The sequence below is a fragment of the Muscardinus avellanarius genome, assembly GCF_963383645.1.
Source record: "Muscardinus avellanarius genome assembly, chromosome: 11".
Classification (NCBI taxonomy): Eukaryota; Metazoa; Chordata; class Mammalia; order Rodentia; family Gliridae; genus Muscardinus; species Muscardinus avellanarius.
In genome coordinates, this window is record NC_137797.1 from 95,043,666 (window position 1) to 95,056,901 (window position 13,236).

The 13,236-nt window shown below is 46.1% G+C and overlaps 1 protein-coding gene across 1 annotated transcript in view; it reads left to right on the forward strand.

Annotated features, from left to right (window-relative positions):
- CACNA1C (calcium voltage-gated channel subunit alpha1 C) overlaps positions 1-13,236 on the forward strand; it is a gene marked incomplete at both ends in the record, with an annotated part of 767,761 nt that overhangs the window by 166,814 nt on the left and 587,711 nt on the right. The window contains 2 exons of the mRNA XM_080704956.1: positions 998-1,328; positions 3,681-3,786. Coding sequence (XP_080561082.1) covers positions 998-1,328; positions 3,681-3,786 — 437 coding nt within the window. The remainder of the gene's footprint in view (positions 1-997; positions 1,329-3,680; positions 3,787-13,236) is intronic.

The following is a 13,236-nucleotide window of genomic DNA, read 5'->3' on the forward strand; positions in this document are numbered from 1 at the left end:
ATATACCTGAGATAATCAACCTATGAAGAGAAAAGGTTTATTTGGGCTTCTAGTTTTGGAGGCTTCAGTTTATGATCCATTGGCCCTGTTGCTTTGAGCCTATGGCAAGGCAGCACATTATGGCAGGCAGGAGTGTTTAGCAAGGCAAAGCTGCTCATGTCATGGCTGGGGAGTGCAAAAAGGAAGAGACTAGGCTTCCAGTTCCCATGGAGGGCCAGTGACCCAAGGCCTCCCACTACGCCTGCCTCAAGGCTCTACACCTCCAGTAGTGGCTCTCTGGGGACCAAGCCTTTTACACATGGGCCCTTGTGTAAAAGGCCCATTCTTTGGAATATTCAAGAGCCAAACTGGAACACTGGGTGTGACTTTAGTCGGACCCTCCATTTTACTGTATTTGTTTATGGAGCTCAGGTGCAGAGTTGAGTGAATCATATTCTTCAGTTCATTGTGTGTTTGTCACCACCAATTAATGAGCGGGCCTTTTTAGTCCCTCACTCACATATTCATTCAGTTTTATTCCTTCTTAACCCCATATGCTATTCTCATTGTCTTCCTTGCCCTCCTTAAATAGCTCTCCTATTCTTTTTAATGAATATCCTTTTATTTGTGTGTTCTTATAAATACTTTGAAGATATTGCGTTGTGCTTTATCTTTTTCTGCATCTTCCTTTTCTGACTAGCACAGCGCTGCTCAGGCCCTTGCGTGCTGTAATGCATATATTATCATCCCTTGTCTGCCTAAGACAAGGAAGTGAGACCAGGGAGGGGAGTGACGTGTCCACTGTCACCCAGCTAGACTAGACCCAACTAGGCCTAGAACTGATTTCCCCTCTCTCTTTCTCAGCATCTCACACTAGTGTTTCCATGTCTTACTCCCCAATTTCCTGCAGTAGCCTGAAATAAAGATTTTGAAGAATTGTGAGTCTGGGATACAAAGTGTTCCAAGTCCTCTCATCTTCACTCTAGTAACTGTTGCCCTCTTTCCTCTCTTGCTTCAGGTTCCAACTATGGGAGCCCCCGCCCAGCTCATGCCAACATGAATGCTAATGCAGCTGCGGGGCTAGCCCCCGAACACATCCCCACCCCAGGGGCAGCCCTGTCCTGGCAGGCAGCCATTGATGCGGCCCGGCAAGCCAAGCTGATGGGAAGTGCTGGCAATGCAACCATCTCCACAGTCAGCTCCACACAGCGGAAGAGGCAACAGTACGGGAAACCCAAGAAGCAGGGTGGCACAACTGCCACGCGGCCACCCCGTGCCCTGCTCTGCCTGACTTTGAAGAACCCCATCCGGAGAGCATGTATAAGCATCGTCGAATGGAAATATCCTTTGTGCCTGGGATGGGCAGGATGCTCCTGGGACCTGCATCTTGGGGCTCTTCCTTTTCTTCCTGTGTCACTGTGCTGGGATAGTTCTACAGTCTCACATCTTTCTAGGTTGAAGTAGCCCAGGAGATTCAAGAATGGGTCCAGTTTTTGGCTCAGGGTTATGGGAGCAGTGGTTTTCAGCCTTGGCTGCACAAAAGAGTCACCCAAAAAGTTTTTACAAACTATAGGTGGCTGAGCTCTACCCAAGCATTCTTAAAAACTCTCCCAGTGAGTCTAAAGTATAGCCAACGTTGGAAACACTAGTCTGGAGTTCAAAACACAGATTCACTTTGTATATATAGAAGCCAGTGAATGGGTTCTTCAGAGAAAATGGCTTTGAGGGGCTGGGTCTCACTGTACAATTACAAGGCCCTTAACATTTAAGTATCATGGAATTGTAGAGATTTTCAAGACCTTAAGGGTCTACAGTCCAGCCATGGTTTTACCAGTGGTGAAAGGAGCCTCACCCTCTTCCCTGGGGGAATGTCCCTTCCCACCTGGAGAAGGGGATGTGGACCTGTCTCAGTAGTGCTAATTGGGTGCCATTCCCAGATTGCCTAGAAAGAATAGCTGGACAGGGAAAGAGGTAGCCAGCAGTTATTGAAAAAGTGAAATCTGATATTGTCAAGAAGGTCTTGCAAAAAATGACCTGGTCCTCCCAGGATGACATGGAATGAATCAAGGGTTTACCTGGGTTCTCTTCTGCTTTTCAGCTGATGGTCTTTATATATGCCTGGTCTTTATATATGCATGGTTGGTTTCTGGACACATTATCTTTTTATTTTTTTGGTGGTACTGGGGTTCCTGGAAACCCTTCTACCTCCAGGCTACACTCCCAGACCCGTTTTATATTTTCTATTTGGAAACAGGGTCTCTTAAGCCAGTGAGGCTGGCTTCGAACCAGTGCGATCCTCCTGTCTCTGCCTCTCAAGCGCCGGGATTACAAGCGTGTGCCACCACACCTGGCTGGACACATTATCTTCTCCAGCATTAGCTCGATTCTTTTAGCATGAACAAAAGCCATAAGGCCATGTATAATGGGGTGAGCACTGGGCTGGGTGTCAGGAAGTCTGGGTTCTAGTCCTGGCTTGTCATTAACTTGCTGTAGGTCCTTGAGAAAGGCTCTACTAGCCTCAGCTGTTTGGACCACATAATCTCTGAGGTCTCTTTCTGCTTCAGAATCTGTTACCTTTGTGAGTACAGATTTCCCTGGGAGAGTTAAGATGGTTATTTTACCTAGAAGTTTCCATTCTCTTTTCTCTTTATCATTATGTTCGATGTTATGAACTAGCCTGCAAACTTGGCAGTGGGGGATGAGAGTGTGGGAGCTGGAGGGGCATAAGTTGGGTTCTTCTTGTGAAATGTCCCTTTCTGGCCTTCAGTTGTGAGTGTGGGGTGGATCTTACTGCAAGGGTATTATCACATTAACTCATTTGTTTCTGAAGGATGTATCCTGATATTCTGATGGAGAAGTCAGGGCCTAGTAACTATTATGGGTGAAGGAACTCTAGGTTGTCCCTCTGGATCCCAGGGTCATCAATGCAAATGTCAGGAGGACCAGCAGCTTAAGTCTTGCACACCCAAGGCTGGCCTCTATGGGACCAGGAGTGTCATGTGTTCTATGGGAAGCTATTCCCTAAAAGGAAATGGCCACCCTTCTCTAAACACACAACACACATTCTGAAATGCATTGGGAAGGGGTCCTGAGTCCATGAGAGAGGTTTCAGATTCTCTGTAAGCTTTCAGGGACTGAAAGAAAAGCCAACAACAACAACAACAACAACAACAACAACAACAACAACAGAAATCCCTACAGTTTTCACTTTGAAAGGTTAAAAAAAATTCTCCACGTTTCAACGAACAGTTACCCTGTCTTAAAATCCCACTCTGCTGCTCTTCCCTCCTAGATGTGCTGGGTCTCCCAGCGGCAGCCCATAAGCCGCAGGAAAACGGGGTGCTCAGGAGGCCTGCCCAGGGCAGAGAATGCTCTGTAAAACTTGCCCCAAGTACATCTGAGGGAAAATGAAGTCAAATGTAATCTAAATAAATAATAGAAGGGGAAAAAGTTTTTAGAAATCTCTGTTTACTCTGGCACGCGACTGGCCTCCACTGCTTTTGACATATTAGGAAAAATTTTGGCGGGGTCCCACTGAAACACTTAAAAAGGCATATGTTTCTTTTCAGAATACAAGGGGCTTGGAATGCATTGTTTAAACAAAATTCTTACCAATCTTTGATTCATTTAAAAATATATAGATGTATGTTTGTTTCACGTTACTTGCTTGTGTCAGTGATTCCCTTAACTCTCGTCCTCAGACCATTTGAAATCATTATTTTGCTGACTATTTTTGCCAATTGTGTGGCCTTAGCAATCTATATTCCCTTTCCAGAAGATGATTCCAACGCTACCAATTCCAACCTGGTAAGTCCTCCTATCATTCATTTTTTACTATTCGGTGGAGAGCTGAACTTGAATCACATGGATTCAAGTTGGAGTGTGCACGAGAAATGAGGTTTGTTTGACATGGACCAAAGTGCTACAGAGCTCAGCTCTTGAGTGCCATTTTGTTCTTTATTCAAATCAGCACCTGCCTTATTACAGCCTGTTTTCAGAAAGAAGATTCCTATTAAGAGACAGTGAGGGCTGTGTGTGTGTGTGTGTGTGTGTGTGTGTGTGTGTGTGTACATGTACATTTTGAGTAGCAGATCCTGTGCGTGTTACAAAACGAGCCGCGTAAGTTGCAAGTGCAGGTGTTTGCTGGAGTGAGCATTTATTGTGGGATCGCTTGTCGGGTGTGTTTTGAGTGCCTCTGTTCCATTGGTAGGGTTTGCTCAGGCAATCTGCAGCATCACTGCATGATTGCATGATAAATAATTTCTAGGAAGCTCTGAGAAAAGTGTGCTTTTCAACAACCAACATGCATTATTGAGTTAAAAAGGCTTCATATTCTTGGGAAAGGCGGTTTTCCATTTGGATTGTGGAGAAGCCAATGCTGGCAATTTGGGGTTAGGATTTGTCCATGGAAAAAGTGGAGAGTATGTTTACATTTGGCTGAGTGTGAAGTCATTACAAATACAAAGGCCTTTACTCCGTCTGGGCATGTGAGGAAAAGGGTTCTGGAATGCAGCTGGCAACATTGGGCTACTCCAGGACGACTCTGCCATAGGCCTGTAGAAAATCTTGTTCCTCTCTCCCTCTCCCCTCCAAAGACATCATTACTTTTCATGTGATTTCCCCAAAGCCTGTTTGGTCATGAAAGCCACCATCTTTTCCCTGTTGTCACCACCTTCCTCTAGTGAGAAAGGCCGGCCTCAATAATTTAGCAAGACTCTATTTCAAAATAAAAAGGGCCAGAGGTTTAGCTAAGTGGTAGAATGCTCCTGGGTTCAATCCCTAACACCATAAATACATAATACAAAGTTGAGTGAAACTGGACTGTCAGATATGATTGTTTGTTGCAGAAGCAGGAGTCTCCTTTTCACTGTTGGTGGCTGCTAATGCTATCCAGGGGATAATTCTTTTGACTTGTAACCTTTGACATTTCTTTTGGCCCCTTTGGCAAATAATTACAAGGCACAATTCAGAATTCTCTGCTCTTTTTCCAGTTTTTGTACTTAGCTGCAGATCCATATGGGTTAAGTGTTCGATACGGTGTGCCAGGCACAGCGGTGTACACCTGTAATCCCAGCAACTCGGGTGGCCGAGGCAGGAGGATTGCAAGTACCAGGACAGCCTGGTCAACTTAGTGAGACCCTGCATCAGAATGAAAAGTAAGCCAGGCATTGTAGATAGAGCATGGCTGTAATCCCAGTACTTGAGAGGCTGAGACAAGAGGATCGCAGGTTTGAGGATAGCCTGGGCAACTTATCGAGACCCTGTTTTAAATAAAGAAAAGAGCAGGAGATATAGTTTGGAGGTAGAATGCTGCTGGCTTTACTCCCTGTACACTTCCCCCCAAAATAAATAGAAAGGGCTAGGATATAGTTTAGTGATAGAGAGCTCCTGAGTTTTTCCTCAGTATTGCAGGGGAAAAACAATGGTGCTGGGCATGTGCAGAGCTTCTATTGCTAAGGCTCTGCATGGGCTGTGCTGGGGATGGGTTCCACAGGTTCCAGAGCGGAGCAGTGAGTGCGGATTGATGACAAGGCCAGAGTTGGTGTCAGTGCATTAGCTGCAGGCCACGCAGCAATCTGAGGCATGACCTTGTCCCTTAACAGGCAAGAAATGGTCACTGTGTCAAAATCAGCACAAGCAAGTCTCTGCAAAGCAGGAGCTCCTTCCCTCTGTTTCTATTTCTTCTCTGGGAGTCCACCTCCTCCTCTACCACAGTCCTTCAGGAATCTGAATTCCCCTCCAGCATAGCATTTAACCTGCAACTTTGTATTATTTATTTATTTTTGGTGTTGGAGATTGAACCCAGGAACATTCCACCACTTAGCTAAACCCCTGGCCCTTTTTATTTTTTAATTTTGAAATAGAGTCTTGCTAAATTATTGAGGCCGGCCTTGAAGCTGGGATTCTCCTATCTAGCCTCTTAAGAGCTTGGATTATAGACACTTACCACCACACCCAGCTAATCTTCAACTTTTTAAAAAAGGAGCTCTGGTTACAGATAGAATCTATGTTTTGTTCTTAAGCTACTGAGACTGGGAATTCAGTGGGCAGAAGAGCTTGGTTTCTTGGCCCCCTTACCCTATAGTTCCCAGGAGTATTAGCAGGACCACTTGGGTTGCTGCCCAGAGAGAAGTTTTGAGCTGACCAAGATGCATTAATCCTGTGTAGGTGGGAATTGGAGGAGCCAGTGGGAGAGGACAAGGGTCAATGTTGGACTTATTCTAGAGGTGGCTAGGTACAGTGGAGGCTGGAGGGACAGTACGTGGTTTTTTTTTTTTTAGTTTTTAGAGCGTGATGGAAGTGTTCCAAATCTAGAACTTTCCTCAAAATCATTGCATTCAAACTTATGTTGGGTGGGGTTTTGTGGTATGTAAGTGAACCTTGATATAGGTACAGATCTTCTCAATTGGCTGGGACAGTGAATGCCACTGACTGGATGGTGGGGAAGGCAGAGCCACGGGGGATTGGGAAACCCACCCTGAACACCATCATATAAAACCTCAAATCAGCTAATGTTGTTCCACATGTTGTTCTGCTTCAAGAGGATAAGCGATGTGAGTGCTGTGGTCTGGACCCTCATTTCCCTCCTCCTGTACAGCACCTTTTGTTGACAAAAAAGACGCTTCCACCTATGCTTTTTGTTCAGCATCTACAGGAATGTTAAGCCAGTTTCTCTCCTGGGCTCTCTCGTTTTCTTTTTCTAGTCTTTCCTTGGTGAGTTTGTATATGCTTTACTACAGGCCTTTTGGATAGAGCAAAATTTGAGTCAGACAGATCTGTGTTCAAATGCTGGCTTTGGGATTTTGTTTCTTTGATCTTAATCTGAAGTGATTTAGTTTTTCTGAACCTCAGTCTCTGGCCTATAAAATGGAGGTGAAATCAGCTCAGAGGGGTGTGGGGAAGAGTAAAGCAGACAGACAGGGATTAGAAAGTGACCAGCACAGAACTGGTGCGTAGCAGTCTGCTAGGGCGTCCCACAGATACCTCAGCAGACAAGTTCCAAATTGAACCCACGTTATCTCCCATCACAGAAGCCTGTTTCCCCAAACAAAATGAATCCCAAGGGAGAACTGCTCCCCTTCCTCGCCCTTGGCTGGGCAGTGGCATGGCCAACCCTGCTGTCACACGCCATCTTCACTGCGCCCATCTGAGCAGGCATTTGGTTCTGGAGATTTTTTTTTTTTTTTTTTTTTTTGGTGGTACTGGGGTTCCTGGAAGCCCTTCTATCTCCGGGCTACACTCCCAGACCTATTTTTACATTTTTATTTGGAAACAGGGTCTCCTAAGCCAGCGCGCGCGGCTAGCTTCAAACCTGCGCGATCCTCCTGTCTCTGCCTCCCAAGCGCGGGGATTACAAGCGTGCGCCACCACGCCCGGCATGGTTCTGGAGATTTTAATTGCCATGTATCACATTGGGCCTGCCCGCCCACCCACCCTTCCTTCCTTTCTTCCTCCCTTCTTTCCTCTCTTTTTGCATAACTGGGGATGGAACCCTGGGGCGTTCTACCTCCAAGCTACACCCCCAGTCCTATTTTTTATTCTTTATTTTGAAACAGGGTCTCACTAAGTTGCAAAGGGTCTAAGTAGCTGAGACTGGCCCTGAAAACCTGTCTCAGCCTCCCAAGTAGTGGGATTACAAGTGTGGGCCACCATGCCCAGCCCCTTTCCTTCAAAATCATTTGTTTAACGTTTCTGTGCCTTAGTTTTTTTCATCTATGAATTAAAAATAGCAGTTGTTATGGTATCTACCTTATAGGGTTGATGTGAGCATTCAGTGAGTCTGTAATAAGGGTTGAGTTTTGGGTATTGGTATAATGGTGGGTCTTCTTATTGTTATCTTCCTCTTCATTCCAACCTAGGCCTACATTGCCTTTTGTTTGTTTGGACCATCATGACAGCCCCTTTCTTGGGATCCTCCTTTCACTCCTCTGTCTTACGCTTGTACAGTCATTTGGCAAACATCCACACCTGGACCTGTGTTTGGGAGCTCTCAAGAGGCAGGCCCTGTGACCACAGGGAAGATACACACATAAGCAGACTTTGAAAATAGTGAGAAGGCTGGGCGTGGTGGCGCACGCTTGTAATCCCCGCGCTTGGGAGGCGGAGACAGGAGAATTGCGCAGGTTCGAAGCCAGCCACGCTGTTAAGAGACCCTGTTTCCAAATTAAAAAAAAAAAAAAAAAAAAAATATATATATATATATATATATATATATACACACATATATGTGTGTGTGTGTATGTGTGTGTGTGTATATATATATATCTGGGAGTTTAGCCCAGAGGTAGAAGGGCTTCCAGGAACCCCAGTACCACCAAATAAATAAATAAATAAATAAAATAAATAAATAAATTTGTGAGAAGTCTTAATAGAAGTGGTTTTCAGGCCAAAAGAGGTTCGCTCAGGCTGAGGCATGTACAAAGGCCCTGTGGTCCTTCTCTGGTTTCCATTGAATGAGAAAACCAGGCAATGGTGCTTCATGACCCATAAATAACTGGACTTAACTGATTGCAATGAGAAGCCCCTGAAGGCTTTAAGAACAGGACGGGGCTGTTGTAGGGTGAGCAGGATGACTCAGATGGGGCCTCTTGTTTGTGAAGAGAAAAGGAAACCACTAAGGTGCCATTGAGAGTGACAATGTGAAAAGAAAGGGGTGTTTGGCTTAGGATGTGAATTTGCCTAGACTTACGACCAGCTGCTTGTCCTGATCCATGGAGAAGGCTGACTCCAGGATGGGATGTGGGTACCATTACAAGGAGAAAGTCTTCAGGGGAAGGACACATTTAAGGGGCAGAGGATGATGAGTGCCACCAGGGACTTGTTAAGTGAGGGGCTCATGAAATGGGAATGGTCACGTCCAATGGGCAGTGGGCAGGGGAAGCTCAGCATGCAGCTGTGTTGAGGGTGGAGACTTGGGGGTAATAGGAGGAGGGGTAGAAGAAGAGCGGAGGAGCTGGAGGCCCAGGCTGGACCCTGGAGAGCAGCCTTGGCAGAGTGGGTGGAGGAGGAGGAGCCAGGAGAGGATGGGTGAGGGCTTGTCTTGAGGGGTAGAACGGGGAAATTGCAGCATGGAGTCTAGGAAGATAAGGAAACAGTTAAAAATATAAAAGAGGGCCTGGCTATAGCTCAAAAGCTTGTCTCTGTGGCAACTCAAGGCCGACAACTTGACTTTGAGGAGCTGAGTTGAGCTTAGGGCTAAAAGTAGAAGAGAATATTGATCTGAGTGTCTGAGTGTGTACCCTTCCTGGACTGGGAAATAGCAGGTGCATACCAACTCTTTCCTGAGGGCCAGTGACACCAAATGGTGGCTCTTCAAATCATTTACCCTTCGTTCAAAATAACCTTAAAACGAAGCTTGAGAGTTTTCCCATTAGTGTCATAGCTTTTTTTTTTTTTAAATAATGAAAACAGAGAGATGGTGACACACCTGCTGTAGTGGGCCTCAGATTGTGTGGCATGAGAACCATGTGGCAATTTGGCTCATTTCCTCCTGCCCCAGAGATCCTGATCCTGAGTCCAGAGTTGGCCCCTGCAGTTTTCAGTACGAGGGGTTGAGCCCGGGCCTTGCTCAGGCAGTCCTGTAACGTGTGATCCTCCTGCCTTAGCCTCCTGTGTAGCTGGGATTACAGGTCTGCACCACTGCGCCCTGCTACCTGTGTTCAGGCTTAATAAGCTCCCCTGGTGGTTCTGAGCTAGGGGTCATCCACTGCCTGTTGCGAACAGTGATCTAGAACATTCTTCATCGAAGGAGTGGATCCACCTTCAGTTCTCTCCACAGTCTGCTTCTGTCTACCCACAAGCTCTTTCTAGGATCCAAACAGAAAGCTGACATACGTCAACTGCTGCGAGCTTTCCCACTCTTGTTGGGTTGAAGAGCAATCTATTTAGCAAAGCGCACTCACCCCGTCACAGAATTTGCAATTCACATCTGCGCTCGCTCCTGCTCTCAGTTTCTCTCCCCGATTCCTCAGTCTTCATCCATTCTCTCATGGGCTCTTTCTCCCACCTGATTCATTTAATCCCCATTTCTTTTTCTAACACTTTACTTTCTTTCCTTTTCAAGAGTGAGAAGTAGTCAAGAATAGAGTTTTATTTTTAAGATCTTTCCCTCATTAAAAAGTCTGTTTTTCTTATGCTCCATCTAACATCCTTTTGCACCCAAATCCATCCTCTTTATCATTTTTTCAATGTGCTAGTGAAGCAGAATGAAACCTGAACGAGTCCACATTTCCTTCCCAATTATGCACAGTCCTGGTACTGGCAACCACCTCCTCTGCAGTACATCATTTACAATGTGGCAACTATACACCCTTTCTCCCCGTGGCTGTTGCTCAGTAGGTAAATTGCACCATGCCTGTTGAACAGCCTCTCCCAGCAGAGAGAACCTATTGTGTAAGGAAAACTCCCAGTTCTCTGCAAACCCTTAAGTCCACAAAGACTTGGCTTGAGTTGGAATATTAAGAGAATATATTTGGCATTTGACCTTGTGCAAAGAACAGCATACTGCACTTTGTGGAGCAAGAGCCTGGCTTTCAGTGGAGGTGGAGAGGAGAGGAGGCCGGGAAGTCATGGTGTAGGGGCTGGGCTTTTCTCTATCAGGGGCTGTGAGAGGAGAGAGTGGTCCTGCAGAGGGGCTGGAGCTAAGTAGGAAGAAACTTGGGGTGTCATATTTACCTACCCATATACTGCTATAAGATTGGGGCAGCAAGGTAGCCTCATAACCTGGCTGTGAAGATCGGTGTCTGTGAAACGCATGGGGCCATGCCTGGAGCTGGCAAGTGTGTGCTGCCCTTCAGAGCTCAGGGCCAGCCTCTGAAAGCCACTTTCCTTCCTGGGTCCTGGGGCTGCATCAGGATTAGGGGCACCTAGGGTTGGCTTCTGCCTCACAGGGGAGCAAAAGGAGGCCAAATCCCTGTTTCCTGGCAACTCAGCCCAGCAGGATTGGTGTGTCTCGGGGTAGCTTGCGTTGATTTTCTGATTATATAGGGAGAGAAACAGAGATCCATTAATGGCAGAAGAAGAGCCCCCAGGAAGAGCCCAGGGTGGCCTGTGGGACTCCATCCGCACCCCCACGTGTGTTTTCTTTTGTGTCAGCTCAGGGATCCATGGTGTGTTAGAAGCACTGTAAAACCAAGCCTCCCCCCAACCCCAGGAAATTCTGGGTTGAAGACACCTGCCATGGGGTCCCACATGTGGACCATCACAAATTCTGAGATGCCTGCCTCCAAGCTCTGAGAGGAGCATGCTCTGACAAGTGACTATAAAGTGTCCGTCTGGGTTTCCCTCATCTTTGTGCAGTGAGCTGTGGTTTCTTTCATAGTCGAGTTTGCCTAAGAGTGAGAAGTCTCTTTTGTGAGGCTTTCACGCATCAGCAATAACGATCATAACAAAATGGGATTTATTATTACCACCTTGTGTGTCATCCTAATGCACCAGACACACATACTCGGCAGATATACCCGGGTTATGAAATATACTAATAGATAATTGCAGGTAACAAGCCACACAATCCCCGCATCACATAGGACTCCTCCTGTGCTGTCAGTGAGGAGACGGGGAAGGGGGGAATGAGCAGCCTGTTTTTAGGTGAGGGAGTTAGCATGGACCATAGCGCTGGGACACGGCTTCTGCTGAGCGAGTTCTCCCCTTAGGGTCTGAGTATTCTGGTCTGAGCAGAACCGGGACATGGAAGTCTTAAAAGGTGCACTGCAGGCACTGACCTAGGAAGAGACCCAAGGGGCCAGCTTGGCCAGCCGCTTGACCTTCCGTTCCAGTCTCTTCTGGCAAGTGGAGGTGGTAATGCCTGCCTACTTGTCATAGTTACCATTATTGAGTCTCCACCAGGTGCTGGAGTGTTGCATATGCTGTTACGAATTCCCTAATAAATTATACTTTCTGTTTACTCATTTTCTTGAGGATAAAGATTTTATCCATCAGATTCACTCTTGTATCCCAAGTGTTTTGGCTGGTAACTAGCATCTGTCTGGCTCTTGGGAAGTGTTTGTTGAATGAAAGACGAGGTAAAGGAATGAACAGTGCCAGACATTGTCCTTTTATCTCAGATGAAGAAATAAAATCTCTGAGAAGTAAATGATGTGGTGAGTGAGTGGCAGAGCGGGAATTGGAACTCAGGTCTATAGAAAACCATGACTTCTATTTGTTGCCCTCTCTGGAACATGTAAGGTTGCTATGAGTATCCAGTAAGTCAGGTGTGAAACTAGCTATATTGACAACTAGTTTGAAACAAACAAACCCCAAACTCGATTCTGTTGCACAATAAAAATAGTAAATTCTGAGTTAACCAGTTAAACTACTATAAGACTTCTCCAAGCCCCCTTTTTATATTTATTTTGTGGTGCTGGGGATCAAACCCAGGGTCCTAGCACATGTGAAGTAAGTACTTTGCCACTGAGTTACAGTCCCAGCCTCATCTCCATGCTTTTAACACAATAATAACAGCTTGTACCATGTATAATTGCTTTCCTAAATGCATTCTGTACATTAATACATTTAAGCATCATAACACTGTGCAATGGATACAGATATTATCCCATTTTGTAGAAGAAGACATGAAAGTTTAGAGGATCTAAAGGATTTGCCCCCTTGAGAGGTGGCTGTGAAGACAGTGCATGTAGATGCAGGGAATACGTCCTCAGATCTGTGCTCTTAACCACTCACTGGGCTGCAGCTGCCTTTTGGGTGTTAAAGTGCACTATGACTCTGGGACCAGGCAGAGGGGGTATAACTTTCCCGACTCCAACCATCACACACATCTTGAAGAGCGGGATTCCTTGGAACCCCTTTAACAAATGCTCTGTGCAGAAGTTTGAAACCAGCCGGGTGTGGTGATGCATGCTTGTAGTCCCAGTAGTTAGAAGGTTAAGACAAGAAGATCCTAAGTTCAGGTTCGGGGCCAGCCTCAGCAACTTGTGAGGCTCCCCACGACTTAATAAGACTGTTTCAAAATAAAGAATAAAAAAGGGCTGGAGGTGTAGCTTGGAGGTAGAATGCACCTGGGTTCAATCCCCAGACATCTGCTCTCACTCCTCTCTCTCTCTCTCTCTCTCTCTCTCTCTCTCTCTCTCTCTCTCTCTCCCACACACACACACACACACACACACACACACGTTTAAAACCACAAACAAAATTCTTGCCTGAAAAGAGGAAGAGGCCATCAGGAGGAAGGACAGAACTGGAAACAGGGCAGAGCATATTGTGAAGACAGTGCAGGAAAGGAGAACAGCAAAGATCATAGGT